The sequence below is a fragment of the Silurus aristotelis genome (assembly GCF_946808225.1).
Source record: "Silurus aristotelis genome assembly, chromosome: 20".
NCBI lineage: Eukaryota > Metazoa > Chordata > Actinopteri > Siluriformes > Siluridae > Silurus > Silurus aristotelis.
The window spans coordinates 6,219,412-6,238,970 of NC_139593.1; the positions used below are offsets into that span (position 1 = coordinate 6,219,412).

Here is a 19,559-nt window from a genome sequence, read left to right on the forward strand (position 1 = left end):
AAAAGATTTATCAGGAAAAAGTAGATGATCAAATGAGAACCTTTTTATTTATTTATTTATTTATTTATTTTTTATTTTTTTAAATCAGTCCATCCAAGTGATGATTTCCTTCTCACATGTAAGGAGATATTTAGATCTGATTTCCAGTGTGTCTTTGATTTTAAAATGTTTTCGCCCCCCATCCAGAAACCTCCGTGAAGCAAGGGATAACGCCGTCCTCGAGAAAGAGCGAGCCACCGGTGCTGAGAGAGATGCTCAGGCCAAATATGATCAGCTTCTAGAGCAGTAAGTTTCCATGCCTCAGCTCTCTCTCTCTCTCTCTCTCTCTCTCTCTCTCTCTCTCTCTCTCTCTCTCTCTCTCTCTCTCTCTCTCTCTCACTCTTTTTTCTCAAAATGCTCCTCTCATAAGCTCAAATCTGAGTGCAAGTGACTGATTTGTTTTGTTTTCCTCGCAGGAAATGTGAGGCATTGTTTGCAAATAATTTTCCAGGTATGAATCAGTCAAATCAGTCAAAGGATTTCTTAGAAAGGAGACCCAGGTTAAAAAAAAACAACACATCCTGTGTTTTCTCAAGGGTTTAGTGTGAACGCTAACCCAGTGTCGACACGATAACTCTATTCTTGTTGTTGTTTTATTAGCGCACTGTTGTTTCAGCTGCTTCATTTTAAGCTTTCGCTCCTAAAACATGCAGCACGCAAGCGTAACGTTCGCTTCGTATCATCCGGAGTCTCTTTCTCTCTCTCTCTCTCTCTCTCTCTCTCTCTCTCTCTCTCTCTCTCTTTCTCTCTCTCTCTTTATATATTTATATATATATATATATATATATGTATGCAGACGTCCTTATTCTGAACGACTTATAACGATCTCATTTATACGGGGCGGTATTAAAAAGTTTAGAGACTAATGGTGCTATCTGGTGCTATTCTGATCATGTGCGTTACCACGTCTGCGATTTCATCACGGACTGCAAGTTAGAACAAAGAGCAAACGTGAAATCCTGCACGAAACCGGGCGAATCTGCCACAGAGACGTCTTACGTGACATACCGTTGACATACGTCGATGCTGCAACGAGTCGTTCGAGGTGTTTCCAGCGGCACACGTGCTTCAAGAGCGAAAGAACATCGGCAGAAAACGACGAGAGATCAGGAACACCTTGATCGATGAGCTCAACCCCACAAAAATGCTTGACACGCTTCGAGAAGAAGACTTCCGGGATACTTTCCAGAAGTGGCAGGAACGCTGGGAGCTCTGTATTGCTGTGTATGGGGACTATTTTGACAGTGATAGTGTGCAAGCATAGATAAATGAAGTATTTTAAACAGAGCCAGTCTTGAAACTTTTTAATGCCCTCTCGTATATCTGAGGAGTTCAGGGTTGAGGCCCTGATCACAGGCCCAGCAGTGGGAGCTTGGTGTTGCTGGAATTTGAGCTCATGATCTTCTGGTTCAAAATCCAACACCTCAACCAATGAAATGTCTTAAATTTGTGAATTTCTTTTTTTTTAAGAAGTGGGAAAGTGGTTAAGGTTTTGGGTAGCTGGTCAGAAGGTTGGTGGTTCAAGCCCTGGTATCATGAAGCTACCACTGTTGGGGCCCCGAGCAAGGCCCTTAACCTTATGTGCTCTGTGCTGTATCTTCGTTGACCCTGCGCTCTGACCCCAGCTTCCTAACTTCTCTGGGATACGCTAAGAAATAATTTCACTGTGCTATAACATACATATGACAAGTAAAAAGCACCTTTACTGTTAAATTAAGATCTTACTCTCCGTAATTCATATTTGCACGGATCTGGTGATGTGTTAAATCGCCCTTTAAAGGTTCATGAGTCAATGTTTTGTGTCTGAACTTGATTAATTTTTTTGGGAGAAAGAAGGGAGGATGCTACATTACTTAGCTGACATACAATAGGTTTGATGACTTCTCAGGCCAGTTGAACCTGCTTTAATAAGGGTTATTTAGGTAGTACTTAAACTTAACTTCGCTGAGTCAGTATTGTACAGGTGTAGGTTTAAATCTTTGCTGTGAACCCCCAGTGTGTACATAAAGAAAGATTTTTCTGTGGCAGATCGGGAAACCCCTTGAGATGTCTCCGTGTCTTCGACGTGGTCGCAACTTGTATTTGTGTCCTAACACTTCAGGCAAACGCATCATCAGTTTTCATCTTTTAAAATGTGGACTTTTGTAATGAAAAATGCTTTTCCAAATTTGTAGTTTAGGAAAGCTACATTTTCACGTGGATGCTACACATATTATTGTGTCAATCATACACAGATGTGTGTACAAGCCAAAATTATTCACCGCTCAAAAAGGAAGTTGTGCCGGTTCTACACTTTTTCAGCGTTTGCTCCCCAAAGTGGATGTGAGAATTTCCAAATCTGTCACTCGGATCCCAGATGAACACGTGCTGCGATGTTCCTGCGGAGATTTGCAAGAATTTATGTAAATGTGCAGAGTGGCAGGTTTTTCCCCAAGTACGACTGTCATAGCAGAAATATGTAAATTATATTAATATAAGAATATTTATTTTTGCACAATCTGGTTCTGTTTTTTGTTTGACAAATCGTATCCAGCCATTCTACCCTAACCCTCTTTTCTGGTCAATCAATCAATCAATTAACCAATCATTAAATCAATAGCTAAATAAGCAAATGCATAAATAATGCATTAATTTGTTCTAAAATGCATGTAAAAAAAAAACGGGTTGCTTAATGCATTAGGTTGCCAGATCTAAAAAAAAAAAAAAAAAAAAAAAAAAAAACCTCATTTAGACTACACCTTAAAAGTTTATTTTTTTGTGGTGTTTACGCACATCTAACCCTTTTTTTTTTTTCTTCGACATCATCATGGTACAGATTTTATTCACTTCATAATGATTTCTTCTCCCAAACTTTGCAGAAATTGGACTTGTCCTGCACACTAGAGATACACCATCCACACATACAGTTTCCATTTATTTTCACCATGGCCAGAGCCTTGTTTGCAGATAGTGATTTACAGTAAAATACTAGGCGCTACTGTTATTACCAAATGCAATATCCTACTGTAATTTCAGTAATTATACAGAAAGTATTGAAACACCTGACTTTTCTAGCCATATGTGGTTCTTCCTAAACTGTTACGACATGGTTTGAGGCACACAGTTGAATACGATGTCTTTGGATTCCATAGCATTAAATTTTCCCTTCACTTGAACTATGAGACCCAAACCTGTTCCAGCTTCAGGCAGATATGTTTTAAATGGGTGGAGTTTTAAGATCTTTTGCTATAAATTTGACCTCCACCCTATTGAACACCTTTGGGATGAATGCTGACTGCACCCCAAGCCTCCTCACCTCACCTCCATCAATCCCTGATTTACTGATGGTCCTAATGGTCTTGTGGCTGAATCCAATCTCCAACATACATCATCTTACTGTTTGATGGAAATACAGTACAATACTGTTTTACAGTATTGAATTTGCAGACTCGCTGTTTCTGTTCACAACCTTGTTCCGAAAACTATGGCCATTTTGAGAATAGTTACACTAGGCTGCTTCATCTTGCCAAATTGCATTGCATTGTGGGGTTTCACTAGCGTTCTGAGGAACACCTGTTAATAAGAGCGTTTTCGTGCAAACTGCGTTAGATTACCGTTGTAACCTTGTTGCAACCTTTCAACGTGTCGCCTTGTTCGCAGTCTATTGAAAAGTCTTTAATGACTTCCTGTTCTCTTCGCTTTCGCTGGAATGTTTCTCATGCAACAGTGAGGCAAAAAATTTGAAATAAATGCCATTTTTTTCCTCTAATGAATTTCTCAGACAACCACGCTGTTGTCCTGGATGGACAAAATATGTATAAGACACTTTGTATACTGAGCTCTGGCTCTCGTCATCGCCTGAGAGGTGAAAATAACACCAGAGGTCATACACGTGCAAAGCACAACTTGAGGACAGAATTACTTAATAATTCGTGTCCAAAACTAATCCCTTCGAGGCATTTCTCTGTAGCGATGACATAACAATTCGATACACACTCACTGTTCCTGGTGTACAGTACATTTTAATGGTATAATCGCTCCCCAACTTTGTTCATTACCGAGTTCGGTTTAGGTCACGTATTCTGAAACTAGAGCAAAGAACATTTGAGAACCATTCATACTGTTCCTTTATTAACGTTTTACTTTTACTACATTGCTTGTCTGATGGAGATCCGAACCCGAAATGCCAAGCAAGAAAGACCTGTTTTTTGGCCACGAATACCTATAATTATCTTTGACAGCGGTATTCCTTAAAGAAGAGACAGACAGACTCACTCACATATTTCTCAGGTTTTTTTTTTTTTACCGAGCGTGCCACCGACATTTGACACGACGTAAATAATGTCACGGTTTTCTGTTTTTATTTGTTGTTGTTTTTTTTCTTCTTAACACCATTGCTTGGGGTGATTTACGGTTAATGAACAGCACGCAATCCTTCTCTTTTGTCACTGTGCACCAACCTATATTTTTTATGCGTTTTACAGTTTCTTTTTCCCTAAGGGATAATTACATTGATTTGCCAGTTCACCCAGAAGCCTGGTGTACCTGGAGAACCAGTATACACAAACAATGTGCATTTTATGGACAAAAGTTTTGGAACCTTTCCAATCATATGTCGTTCTTCCCAAAACTGTTGTCTTTGGATGCGATAGCATTACATTTTTCGCTCACTTGAACTAGGAGTCTCAAACATGTTCCAGCATGACAATGAAGATATGTTTTAGGTGGGATGGAATGGAACATCTCCTGCTATAGAGCTCTGGCCTCAACCCTATTGAAGACCTTCAAGATGAATTGGAACACTGCACTGGGCTGGACTGGACTGCACCCCATATCTCCTCACGTTCACCCCTATCAGTACCTGGTTTTACCTACATCCTTGTGTTTGAATGAAATCTCATGCGAAGCTCCACAAAATCTAGCAGGACATCTTCCCAGAAGAGTGGAGCTCATTATAACAGCATTATAATGGGGACTAAATGTGGAATGGGATGTTTAAAAGCACATACCAATCTTATGCTCAGGTGTTCAGAAACCTTAGTAGTGTAGTTTAGAATGTACTATATATTGGTGCCTCTTCCAAACGTTCTTCTTGGACCTTGCTCTTGAAATATTCTATATGTACAGACTGCGGTTTTGTTCTTGCCAAATAGCCTTTGTCCCATTTTGTGGTGTTGCAGAAATTAGATGGCACACTAGCTTCTCATTGTGTTCGGATGAATTCGAATCAATTAGTGAGTCATTGTTCTGTGTCTGGACTTGAGAAAGAGAAGGAGTGTGGATTGCAATTTACTGTGCTCATGTACATTTAGTGACTTCACTGGCCACTTTTACATTCTTGAACAGTTTATCATGTAGAAACTGAACAGAGCTGAGTCAGTAGGTGCAACTTTGTCAAGCCTTGCGTTGTTAGGACAACGGTTATGTTCGGTCAAATACAGTAATTAAACCCTTTGTTTGAATATGAACAGGATGTTGTCAAATAAATCCTGATGAACGAACAGTGCCGTAGCATTAAGGGGGCGGGGGATATTTATTTTCCTGAACTTTGTTTCTTTGGGGTGAAGCATCTTTGCAAATCAAGTTTGCTTGACCAGGGTGTGGTGTCCAGGTTCACTCCGCCCTCATCTCCATAAGGCACAAGGCTCATAAGGCTGAAAATGATACAGATCCTTTGCTTTAAACTTCTTACCAATTCACACCATTTCTAACATATTTCTTGGAAAGTTGGTGCTCCATTTGTCCAGTGTAGGGATGGCAAGATTCCCTGATTCGCATAAGTGCATCGGCATGAACGTTATCAACGTGTGATGCATCGATTATAAAAGTGTCCATCGAACGTTGGTATTTGTAATTTTTAACATATTTGCATCGGTAAAAACTTATTTATTTATCTATCATTATTAGTAGATGCGCTATACTTATTTAGAAAGTGACCAATATTTTATATGTAGATTGATTTCTCGTCGTTTCTCAATCGCGTTCTCTCAGCACCCCCGTTGCTACGTGAAAATGACGAGTCACAAAGAATAAAGATCAACATGGCAGAGTTAGAGCTGCATCTTCTTGGGGACAGAAAAGAACATCTGGTTGTAGTTAATCTTTTGTTATTTTTATTTATTTATTTCTGCAATACAAAGGCCTGTTTGTGAAAATGCCATGTGTAAGAAGTCAGAAGACACTTAAGTAAATTGATTCAGTACAGCATTGAAGCTGTTTTTGTGGCCAAACTGCTTTGTTTTTTTTTCATTAATTTCTACTTTACATGAATGATTTCCATTATTTAAGTGAAAGTTTAATAACTCACAGACCATAGTGCTTACCTGCTGATTCATGTTTCAAATTGTTTTCATAATTATCCAGAAGAGTTTAATGAGCCGAATTTGAACCATGGAGATTAAAGTGGAGTGGAGCGTAAGCACTCTTGCGAAGCATCTTTGCAAAACCTTCCAACATTTGAGTACAGTTTTATTTCTGTAGCCTTTTTATTTCAAAAGATTGTCCCTAATGAGCAAATCAGTGGCAACAGTGGCAAGGAAAAACTCTTCAGGACAATACAGACTCTAATGGGAAGCCATTTAATCAGGATGACACCAAATGTCCATTTATTACCGCTCCTTTATTGTTCAGGTCATGTTCAGTGATGCAGACTTGAATGCAAGTGTTTGTAGTAATTGTTTGTATTAATTACAGTCCAAAGTCATCTTCGTGGTTCCTAAGGGGAACGATCCACAGTATTCCATTGTATCTTTATGTATTGTCAACACTTTAAATGCTAAAACTATCAGGTACCTCAGGGTTCTGATCTAGGACTAACTCTTGTTGATTGTTTAACCCTATACAACAAGTTAATTTAGATTGATGCATAAAGGGAATTTTTACCAATCTTAAAAAGTCCTTCCTGCAGAACGAGTTCATTAATTCTAGTAACAAGTTCACAAACACATTGCCTTGTTTGACAAATCCGTACTTCAGGTCCTGCAAGAGTTCAGTCGCCTGCCTGTTCTTTTCAGTTGCTATGGTTTTTGGTGTAAACATTAAACAATTAACCTAGTTTTAAAAACATTGCGTGTATCCCGACAAAGCAACATGAGAGCACACAGAGCGTTCCTAAATAACATGTAATCGATCACTTTTTTAAATTCTTTTCTGCCAAGCCAGGATGAGCAGGTGTAAGTGGTATAAAATGATAGATCTCTAAACACTTGAACCCTGCAGGCATCTACCACTTTGTTATTTCCGGTAGGGGAAGTGTGCGCACTCGTGTTCACCCCTGGATCCCCGCTTATTGGTTCCCTCCTTCTCCCTCCCTTTTCTTCGGCAACGTCGAGCCCATATTTGCCCATGTCACATGCTCTCAGTGTGTCACTGCACTCCAGACGCATGCCTGGCATTCCAGAGGCTCCTCGGTGCACAGTTGTTGGACATAGCCCGCGTTTTTCTGGCCCTGGGGAACGGATCACTCGCATTCACCCAGAAGCTGGGCTGAGAGGAGGGGTGAAGAGGGGGGCAAGTGACACATGCTGCTTTCCCGCTGTTGCCCTCCATGCCATAAACGCTTCAGGACTCCCTCCGTGCCACTCTCGTAGTGTTTTGACGTGGGAAAAGAGGGGGAAAAGCGAATCCTAGATTGCATTGTGTCGCAGTTGTGTAATGGTCACTCTGACTCATCGTTTCGAAACATAGGAACGGTTTTTCAGACAGAAAACAAAAATGTCAGTGGCTGAAAAATAATAATCGTGTTGCATTCAAGAAATCTTGACCAGACACTTTAATAGGAACACCTGCACTTCTGTTCATTCACATTATTAGAAAATTAAATGATCACGAAATCGTAGGAAGGGTCAAACAATGTCAGGTGGAAAATTCAGCTCACAGTGATCCATTGTAGTCTCGATTCATCTCCGGGTTCTGCTTGTGGGTTCTGAGATGCATTTTCTCCTCACCACGGCTGTGTTGCTCATTTGCGTTACCGCCAGCCTTCCTCTCTCAATAAAGTTTCTAACTCAGCCCTCTAGAACCAACGACATTCATACCACGTTACTAAGAGACCACAGGATTGACTGGATATATGCCATAATGAGCAGGAGTCATAAAACTGTTTCTTACTGTTTGTCACATTTTGTAGTTTCCTTTTTATTTATTTATTTATTTTTTTTGTCTGAAAATATATTGTGGTGACTGTGGCAAAGGCCATCTAATGCCAGATAAGGGTATGAGGTATTTATTAAACAAAGCTGAGATCAGATTAATGCTGATGGCAGTTTGTAGATTGTGCAATCAAAAGACTGTGCTATTGGTGATCCGAGGTAAGGGAAGATCCGATTTTGGTTTTTAATTCTCTCGCCTGCAGTAAATACGGCCGTGTGGTCTCCTGAGCCACGTCTGGATCGCATGATCAGTTTAAATAAATGTCACACTTGTTAACAGCTTTCATCAGATTTATATATGCAACAGGTCTTGCTTTATTTCTAATCCTAATTTGCATTACACAAATGTTTAATGCAGTTTCGTTTTATTATTATACAGCACATTAACAGTGCACGTTTATATTTCAGGTTTGGTAACGAACAAGTAAGAGGCAACGATGAGGAAAAACATGCCCCGGGACGCTGATCGATGACATTCGGTATCAGGAAACAGAATGCTCTGAAATCCCTCTATTTTTTTTTTTCTCTTTCTAAAATTAGCATGATCAAAAAAAATTTCAGATGATAACATCTCTTCATGCCATCTCAGACAAAAAGTGAAAACATCTCCAAGTCGAAACAAGCAGAGCTGCATTCTGTATTTGTAAAAAATGATCTAAGTGCTACTCAACGCTTCAGATCACTGATGTGTACGTAAGGTGGCATTACATATAGTTGTTACAGATACCTAGTAATTTAAAGATTACGCTACAGTTCTAATCCATAAAGTAGTGTTTATGTATAAAAGAATATGATGGATTAGTGCAACATGAGATTATTGCACAAGTAATTACTTCTTTGAAAGGACACAGAACACAGGTTTCTAATGGAATAGAGGAAAGAATAGCATAAATAACCTACAGTTCAATCCAAGTTAATTTGGATCGCGCTTTTAACAGAGGACTTTGTCACAAAGATTATTTACAAAATAAAAAGTTATAGTTACATATTTAAATTTTAATGTCATGATGAAATCCTTTTACATGATCTCTAATGAGCGAGCCAGTGGTGACAGTGGCAAGGAAATACTCCCTGAGACGATATGATGAAGAAACCTTGAGAGGAACCAAAATCAAAACTGAACACGTCCTCATCTGGGTAAAAACATATTAATACCATCTTTGTTGTTGTGTGTGAAAACTGTTTATGGCAATTGCAGCCTGAAGCCATTTATGTAATACTAGTAGGCATGACGAAAAAAATATTACTTTTGTACTTTAAGTGATCAGTTACATGCCTTGTTCCTTAGTTTATTCTTATTAAGATTGGGCTAAAGGCACTAAGAAGCTTAAATCCGATTCATTCTGAATGATCAAACTAGCTGATTTCTCTTACTGTGTCTAAAACACTGATTCTGAAAGCATTTTTACCTCAAATCCACTCACTACAGTATTATAGTTGTTGGTTTCTTATTCTAGGATGTATGGTTACACAAAACTCACATTTGCAGCGTTTGGAAGGACCCAACAGTGGCAGCTTGATGGTGCTCAGATTTAAAATCAGCTCTTTAATATCTTAGTCACTGAGTTACCACCTCCCTATTAGGATAATGTCCCTAAAAAACACAGATTTACGCCAAAGTTTTTTTTTTTATTTCAACCTTTTCCTAATAAACTGTTTTGGTGTGAGGAGCCAATCAGATCGCAACTCTAGAAATGTGCAGAACTTGTGCATCTGGAACCAAAATTACTCGTTTTGTAATTCACCACCTCGATCGGAGCTCATTCATAAAAGTATACAATAAAAATGCGATCCTCGCTAATCCTGAGCACATAACACCTCAACACACCTCACGAACCTCTGTTTGCCGATCCACAATAGATTATTTCAGAAATGAAGGTTTGTTTAGAGGGTCAGCAGCTTGATTTTTCTCATTCGTCTGTGTATCGTCGCAGCAATAACAAGTGGGAGCGTTTAGCAGACGATCCCTGAACCCGGTTTTGTCATCCATCTTTTTTCCGCGTGACAAAGACGACAAAACGTCATGTTGCTATTGTGATTAACAATTTGTCAAAATGTCAAAACGCTTGTGGAACTTGTAAGCTCAAATCCAATATGACATGACTCATAAGAAGACACTCCTTGCTCCTCAAAATGTCTCCGGCGAAATGGTGCAGAAGAAGCCGCCACCATCATGTAAAACTGTCGAAACAAAGAGTCCGCCTCTTTGTTTCGACAGTTTTACATGACGGACAACTTATGTGTGTTTTTCGTGAGAATGAGTGACTTGGGGATCAGATGTGCTTCGCTTGGGCTCTTCAGCTGAAAGACGTTGCAGTGTGCAAGTGAATTCTGCAATCGCTCATGCAGTGCACACACCCCTCACTAAAAAAAACAACAGATCCTAAGTGATAAAAGTCTTGTCATGACAAACAGTACAGCAGTTCTGAGATTTTGAAAGTCATGTGATGTTTACTTAAGTGTAAAAAAAAAAAGCATCTTTGGAGCGTAAATGCTTGAAGGGATTCTGATTGGTCAATTTGTTTTTATTTTTGTAGGGTTTGTTTGTACTAGAAATCCAGGTCCTGGCTGGATGTTGCATCAATACGGTGTTAAGAAAATAATTATTAATTTCCCATTACACTAGAATCATCGTAACTGCCAATGGTGAGAGAAAAAAAAAAAAGTAAAGGTCAAATGTGACCTGCCAAGTTTAAGCGCCTGTATGGACATGCTAGGATTTATCTGAAATATCGAGATATGCAGTATTTATTTATTTTTTTGGCACAGAAAAAACCTGCCATCGCTCCAGTGTGTGTCAGGTGTCTGAGTGGGTGAATGTGTGAGAGAGGAAGAAAATGGAAACGACACTCTCAAAAAAGTGCGAACAGATATACCCGTGTGCCACCTGTGCCATGAACTAGCAGGCTATGAAAATATTTGCATGAAGTATGAACGTTTCCCCTCGATCCATGAGATTCAACAGAAAAAAAGCTATTATTGCTATTGTTACTGAAGTCTTTGATTGCGCCATAATGAATATTTTGGCTTCCACATATCAAGCACATGAGCCGCTGCCTATGTCTTTCTAACACCGTGTGTCTATGTGTGTAATGGGTCTATTTAGTGGATGGGTGTAATTGGGTGGATTGTGTGTGTTGATCTGATAGATGGAGGTTTGGGTGTATTGGGTGGATGGATATATTGTTTGTGTTGTGTTGATGGCTATATAGGTGAAATATTTGTATTGGGTGGATTAGTGTAATAGATGGATGGGTGTAATGGCTGTTTGGGGTGTATTGGACGTATAGGTGTAGTGGGTGGATGGGTGTATAGGTGTAGTAAGTGTATTGGATGTATTGGTGGATGTATTGCGGTGTATTGAGTGGATGGGTGTATTGGGTGTGTTGTGCTGATGGCTGTATGGGTGTAATAGGTGTATTATATGGAATAGTGTAATGGGTGTTTGGGGTGTATTGGATGTATAGGTGTAGTTAGTGTATTGGATCTATTGAGGTGTATTGATTGGCTGGGTGTGAGTGTGATTGGTGTATTGGATGTATGGCTGTATTGGGTGTGTTGAGTTGATGTATGTATGGTTGTAATTGGTGGATTGGTGAAATGGATGTATGGGTGTTATACTGTAGGTGTTTGGATGTATATGTGTGGTGGATGTATTCGGGTGTATTAAGTGGATGGGTGTAATTGGGGTATTGGATGTATGGGATATATTAAAAGTATGGGTGTTTTGGGTGTGTTGAGTTGATTGATGTATGTGTGTAATAGGTTTGTGTTTGTGGTCTATTGGATGTATAGGTGTAGTTGGTGGATTTGTGTGTAGGGGATGTATTGGGTGGATGTATAGGGTTGTATTGAGTGGATAGATGTGATTGGTGTATTATATGTATGGGTGTGTTGAGTTGATGGATGAATGGGTGTATTAGGTGTGTTGAGTTGATTGATATATGGGTGTATGTGTGTAATGGGTGTTTGTGGTCTATTGGATGTATAGGTGTAGTTGGTGGATTTGTGTTTAGGTGTAGGGGATGTATTGGGTGGATGTATAGGGTTGTATTGAGTGGATAGGTGTGATTGGTGTATTAGGTGTGGGTGTGTTGAGTTGATGTATGGGTGTGTTTAGTTGATGGATGGATGGGTGTATTGGATGTAAAGAGTGTATTTGTTTGATGTTTTGGGGTGTGTTGAGTGGATGGGTGTGATTGGGGTATTGGATGTATGGGATATATTAAAAGTATGGGTGTATTGGGTGTGAAAGGTGATGGATGGATGATGTATTGGGTGTATGGGTGTAATGAGTGTATGCGGTGGATGGGATGTGATGTATGTATAGGTACATTGAGTGGACAGTGTTTATTGGATGTATGGGGTAAAAAGGTTTGTGCTGTCCAGGGAGAGAAAACAACATAAATAGTGCCTTTAAAGTCGTGTAAACAGATCTGCCGGTGTGTATTACATGGATAAATAACAGCAAATGAAAAATTGTGTTTGTTTTTGCACAGATTCAGGGAGCTGCAGCTGAACACCGACAGACGCACATCAGAGCTGCAGAACCAGATGAAGCTGAAGGCTTTCGAATGTGAGCGTGCTCAGATTGTGCAGGACGAGACGGCCAGGAACCTCAGCCTGTGCCAGATCGAGTGTGAGAAACAGCAGAAGAAACTGGAGGCAGGTGTCTTCTCGTCACCTTACGCCGGCTTGTCCTCAGCTTGGCATTTTTTAGTGTTGTTGTGTTTGTTTGCTTTTGTATCCCAACTACAAGTAAAAACAGTTTGTCTGTTTTTGTTTTCGAGTCACACAATGCAAGTGCAAGGCATGAAAAAAACTCCTCCTTACTGTAGGGCACTGATTGTTTAGTTTGGTTTTCTTGTCAGCCTGTTTCTTTCTTTGTTTTCTCTTTTTGTTTACTCTTAATTTCTTTCCTTTGGTTTTCTCTTTTTCATTTTTGTTCATGTACTTTTGTTTCTTTCTTTTTTCTTTCTTACTTTCTTTCTTTTTTTTTTTATTTTTTTATTTTATTTATTTATTTATTTTTTTACCCCATTTGTTTGTTCAAGTCTTTTGATTCTTTTTGTTCATCTGTCTTTCCTTCTTTCTTTTTCGTCTTTTTTTTTTTTTTTTTTTTTTTACTTCTTGTTGGTTTACTGTAGAAGGACTCTGGCTGTGAGAGGTTTGAGAATGCCTGCTGTACAGTACAGTCCTGTAAGCATTTATTGCAGAATTGAAGTTCGTCTTCACAGCGGGCAGTTATTACACGTATGATTGCAACGGTATAGATGCCAGAGTGTATGAAACATCAGTCCCGATCTCAAGTCGTAAGATTTTTTCCGGATAAAATGAAGTTGTGAGAAAGCAACTTGTGTTATGTCAAGATCTGGTGTCCCTCCATCTCCTATCTACTTAAGATTAACTACAGCCTTTAAGACTATTACACAGGGGTGGAAATCATGGATGCCTTTGTGTTTGTTTATTAATAGCTGATAAAAGCTCTGTGTGTGTGTGTGTGTCTCTCTCTCTCTCTCTCTCTCTCTCTCTCTCTCTCTCTCTCTCTCTCTCTTTCTCTCTCTCTCTCACACTCTCTCTCTCTCTCTTTCTCTTTCAGGTGTTAACCAAAGAATTCTACACACTACAGTCTACATCAGAGAAACGCATCACAGAGCTGCAATCCCAGAATGCCGAGCAGCAGGTGAGGCTTGAGACCTACGAGAAGCTGGAGAAGGAGCTGGATGACATCACCATGCAGGCGGCAGAAAGTGAGATGAATTTACAGCTTTATCATAAGATTCACGTCACTTTTTTTCCGGTCCTTTAAACTTAAACGACTGATTTTTGTAATGAATTATTGAGATGCATTTTTAAAGGTTTAAATGCTTTAACATTATTTACCAGTTTTCTGTATTACCCAGAATGCTGTTTGATTCTATGCTGATAGTGGTGTCAACAGAATCAAGTATTCAGATCTGAGAGAGAGGAAGAAATCGAAAGAGAGAAATGCAGCGGCGCTTTAGTGCTTTAGTCTTTCCAGCTCTCGCACGCTTAACAGATCTGCTACCAAATATCTCTTACCAACACCATGGGTAATACCCTCGCCATCACGATCACGTAGATGATTAGAAAGAACAAAAATACAGTACCATCCGTATATACTTGGGTATTATCGGGGTTTTGAGGTGTTTTCCTGTAAGCAATTCATTAGAGCTGCTTGTGAGAAAACCCCGAGCTTTCCCAGTGTTTCCGAGCGGCAGAAAGATCAGAGCTTTCCGTCAAACATGGTCTGATAAAGAAGGTGACAGTTTGTTCTTGTCTGTTTGAACAAAGCAGCTATGTGCTGTTAAGAGGAAGTTTTCACACTGTATAAAGGGAAGCATTTAATTATGTATTTGAAAAGTGAATAATAGGAGTATCATTTAAAGCAGAACCGATGCATGGCTTGTTTCATAACCAGTCCTGTGTTACGATTTAAATCTCAATGGGCAGCAGTTAGATTAATTACTACTGCTTTGAATAGAAAAAAGAACAGCAGGTCTGGAAACAGCATAACTGTTTGAATGATCGAGTAACATGAATTGGCTATATATATAAATATATATATATAATGGCTGCAACTAACAATTATTTTGATAATCGATTAGTTAGACGATTTTATTTATTTATTTATTGGATTAATTGGATAAAAACCCTATTCATGAATAAAAGTGTACTTAAAAATAACAAAATTAGACATTTTAAAGCTTATAGTTTACAGCTGCTTGTTGAGGATTGCATGGGGGATTTCTCCTTTGAACAAATTCCCCCATTCTGAGTTGTTTCTTTCTTTAATAAAACAAATAAAACACGTATGTAAAGTATGCAGGGTAAAGCAATTAGTGTACATCAATATTTGTATTTTGCAGATTACAAGTTAACAAGTATGCTTTCAAAAAATCTATCTAAAATATAATATTATTTTGACAAAAAAAATAATAAATACACAGACATTTAGTTCATTTAGGAAGATAAGCATCTACAATGAATAATAATTAAATGATATATGCACAAATTCAATATTCAAACATCAAAAGCAACCGTTTGAACGCAGTAAAGCCGCAGTAAATCACGTTTAAAAACATAAGTTACTGTAGTAGACACATGCTATAAAAAAACGAGAATGAAACGGAAAAATGCAGCAAACTAACAGACTTGTTAAAAAAAAAAAAGGGAAAAAATGCATTGGTGTACAAATGCATAATTATCCGCTGAAAACCACAACAGTAACTAAAAATTTAATCGTTTACTGCTGCTGTTATTTGCTGCTTTTAGATTTAGTGTTTGTTCGCACCGTTTGAATTAAATCCATCGCGATGTCGAGAGCGAGCTGATTGTACAACCTGGTGCTCGCGAGTGACGACAGAACAGATCCAGTGCGACTGTCCCGAAGTTACAGTTTACACAATAGCACTTCAGTAAACTACACCATTTTCACAGGGATGAGGATTATACAGTTTTTGCTTATCATGCTGAAGTTTCGCCTTCGTCCGTGACGCCACTGTGTTTTCTTTTCACGTACTCGTGCATCACTGTGCTACTTCCATCCCACACAAGCTCCGCTTTGCATAACTTGCAGGTACAGTTTTCTTTGTTGCGTTTAATATAAAATGCTCCTATGCCGTAGATGATGCACACTTTTTCCTGCTTTTGATTGACCCTGTACTGTCCGCCATTTGTATTATCTCCACACTGCACTGTGAAAAAACTTTATCCCCTTTGAAGAGCGTTTTTAAAAAGCTAGAATGTCTCAGTGTGGACAGAAGGCCAAAACCGAGAGAAAAGAAATATGCATTTTCAAACAATAAAAGTATTAGTGTGGACATGCCCTCAGCGTTTGGAGCTAATAACCTGTACATTACAGACGTGACTGATTATGTTAGGGGGGAAAAAAAAACACTGCAGTACTCTTAACTATTTTTTTTGTAATTATTTCTGTCTGTTGCATATCGTTTGGCTTTCAACACCATTTATTGCCGAGTTCATTAAATCACTTTGGCGCTGCTTTGTTTCGAAAACTTCTGTACGTTCTGAGCAGGAGAGATAATAGTTTATCAGCGTACTTAGCCTCTCGCCTTTGCTCTTGAAGGTGGGTGGTCTGAGACATGTCCAACCGCATCAAGACTTTCACGTGTTCTGCGTGTTTTATAGTGGAAAACGAGGACGAAGCCGAGAGGGTGCTGTTTTCATATGGATATGGAGCGAACGTGCCAACCACGGCCAAAAGGAGGCTGAAACAGAGGTGAGAGTGGAGAAGGTCAAGTGTCTTACCAGAGCTTCAACCCTATGTTAAAGGTGAAGGATGCTTGAAGATGTTACTTGTGTGTGTGTGTGTATGTATGTGCAGTGTTCATCTAGCAAGAAGGGTCCTGCAGTTAGAGAAGCAAAATACTCAACTTCGAAGAGACCTGGAGAGAAGCTCCGCCCACACAGGACAGCTCTGCGAAGAGGTATCGCACTGTCAAAACCCATTCAACACTTATACTCTTAGTCATGCGTCATTGTACAGAGATGAAAACATAAGCTCCAAAAACCCTAGATTCATCTTTACACCCAGCCACAAATACAAGCATGTCATTTTTCTTTTTCTTTGTTTCCTTAGGAGTGATTTATTTTCAGTGTGCTTAATACAGGCAACAGTTTTTGGTTTATTTTCTTACAGTTTTCCAAAAAAAACAAATCTGGAGCAGTGTCGGCTAATTTAAAACAGCATTAGAAGAAATCCAGATTTCTGAGAGTTTCAGAGCCTTAATACACTTTAATAGCACGGCCACTGCTTATGCACACCTGAGCATAAGATTGGTATGTCCTTCTTTTTGAACATCCCATTCCACACTTATTCCCCATTATAACGTTATTATAATAACCCCCACTTTTCTGGGAAAATGTTGCACTAGATTTTAGAGTGTGCTTGTGGAAATTTCATTCAGCCATAAGGGTGTTAGTAAAGTCAGGTACTGATGTAGGTGAGGTGAGGAGGACTCATATTCATCCTGAAGGTGTTCAATAGGTTTGGAGCTCTATAGCTGGAGATCTTCCACTCCAACCCATGGAAAGCACATCCTGATGGAGCTGGCTTTGTGCACATTTTCATGCTGGAACAGATTTGGGTCTCCTAGTTCAAGTTAAGGAAGAATTTATTACCACCAAATCTTGAGACATCCTATACAATTGTGTGCCTTTAACTTGGTGGTACCAGTTTGAGGAAGAACCACAGGTTTGGATCTTTTAGTTTAAATGAAGGGACAATTTTATGCGATCACATCCAAAGACAGGAATTAGAATTGTGTGCTTCAAACAACTGTCTAAAATGTCAGCCATGAGAATACTTGTCCTCAACTTCTCATGCAGCGTCTTAAGACAGTTAGAACAAAGAGTGAAAACGCCTTCCGGTGCACTGCTGGTTGTGACACAGCAAATAATTATGCTTAGAACATATTGACAAGCCGGGAGGAGAACCTGAAAACCCTAACAAAAAAAGACCCTGAAACCCATTCTCTTTTGAGTGATACCTGGAGAGTAGGATTAAGAGAAATGGTGAATTGTAAATAAGTATTCTGAGCACAAGAGAGTCTTTATAAACACACAAATCTACAGTATTCTCTTAATCTCTTTGAGTTTTCCAAATAACCTAAATCTTTCTCTAATTTGGCCAGATGTCTTAGAGGAAGGTGCTATTTGCCCTATTCTGCATGCACAAGCTCACAGATCTTCACGATTGGCTACTGTTGCTGTGATTGACAAGAGAGAGAGAGTAATACCGTGACAGTACATTCATAGCACTATTTCTTTCTCTCTGGGATGGGTGGGGCAGGAAGGCATGGGATGACTCGTTGATCCCAAAGCTCAGGAAGAGGGTTGTTGTTCTGTCACATTCATCACTGCAGGTTTAACCTGAAGAGTTGTTCATTCCTTCCTTCGGTCACTCGCGAGTAGCAGAATCATGTTTCTGATCCAGAGTGCCAAAGAATGTCCTAATATTTACACATCATCCCTTTTCACTGACATCCAGCATTCTTAATCCTTCAAAACAAATGTAGACTTGTTATACAAAAGAAACGGCACATTGCCAATGTTTAGCAGGCCCGGATTGTCGAGGCGCAGTGAGGCACGTTGCGATTTAATTCACAACTTTTATTGATTTTTTTTTAACTTGTCACATTTCGTTCAGCAAATTTCCAACTATCCGACTCATTACGGATTTCACTTTCAGTCACAATGGCTTCTCTTTCGGTTCCACCGTTGTCCCGGAGCGGCACATGGACACACAGCGCAGACGCCTCCGCTTGCTAAATTCATGTAGAAACTCCCCAGAGTTCACAGAGGCTCGTGAAACTTGGGAATGAGTCACAGATGTTGCAGTTTGAGTATTTTTCCAGCGAGCTTTTCGCGTCCGTGCGCTGGGTTTCAAACGCATTTATTGACTGACGTGGACATTATGTGGAAAGTTTCAGGACACCTGGCTTTCGCAGCCAGATGTGTTTATTCCCCAAACGTTGGACACACAATTGTATAGGACATCTTTGGATGTGGTAGAATGAAATTTTCCTTTACATGAATGATGAGACCCAAACCTGTTTCAGCATGACAAGGTCCCTATGCACAAAGTCAGCTCCATGAAGATTTGCTTTTCATGGGTTGTAGTGGAAGATCTCCTGCTATAGCGTGCCAACCCTATTGAACTCCTTTGGGTTGAATATGAACGCTGACTGCTCCCCAGGCCTTCTCACCTCACCTACACCAGTACCTGACTTTAATAGCGACCATGTGGCTGAATGAACGCAATTTTCCACAAAATCTAGTGGAACATCTTCCCAGAAGTGTAAAGGTTATTCCAACAGCCAATGGAGAATAAATGTGTAATTGAATGTTCATAAAGTACACACACACTTGCTGCAGTGGTTAAGGCAGTGGTCATGTGACTTTCGGTGTGCAGTGCAGAGATCAGGTGAAGATGGATGAAGAGCAGATCGACACTGAACTGGTAGCTAAAAAACTTTACCTCTGTTATATGGCCATATTTTAGATTTAAGATCAAAAACACTGAGCAGAGAGATGAAAGATGAACTGTTGCAAGATTTGCTAAATTAAAGTTACTACATCACGTGGCAATATGACAAACCTGTAACAGATCTGGTTCCGGGTTGAAAGAAAAAGACGACAACAGACAGAGCTTTCTTTTATTTTTCATTTACTTTTGCCTGCGGCTTTCCTTTCGTTTCTTGCCTTTTGGAACCGTGTACATGAAACCCACCCCCCAAACACACACATACATTTATTTATGTTTTTATTTATTTGATCTGAACCTTGGAGAAATTTTATTTACATCAATGCAAATGTTAATTAATTATGTAAAAGATTCAATTTGAA

The 19,559-nt window shown here is 39.4% G+C and overlaps 1 protein-coding gene across 3 annotated transcripts in view; it reads left to right on the forward strand.

The window, feature by feature from the left end:
- Positions 1 to 19,559, forward strand: part of pibf1 (progesterone immunomodulatory binding factor 1) — a 38,111-nt gene that overhangs the window by 9,281 nt on the left and 9,271 nt on the right. For all 3 annotated transcript variants that reach the window (XM_083521991.1, XM_083521990.1, XM_083521989.1), the window contains exons 10-14: positions 187 to 285; positions 12,668 to 12,833; positions 13,768 to 13,918; positions 16,341 to 16,431; positions 16,537 to 16,639. In XM_083521991.1, coding sequence (XP_083378117.1) covers positions 187 to 285; positions 12,668 to 12,833; positions 13,768 to 13,918; positions 16,341 to 16,431; positions 16,537 to 16,639 — 610 coding nt within the window. The remainder of the gene's footprint in view (positions 1 to 186; positions 286 to 12,667; positions 12,834 to 13,767; positions 13,919 to 16,340; positions 16,432 to 16,536; positions 16,640 to 19,559) is intronic.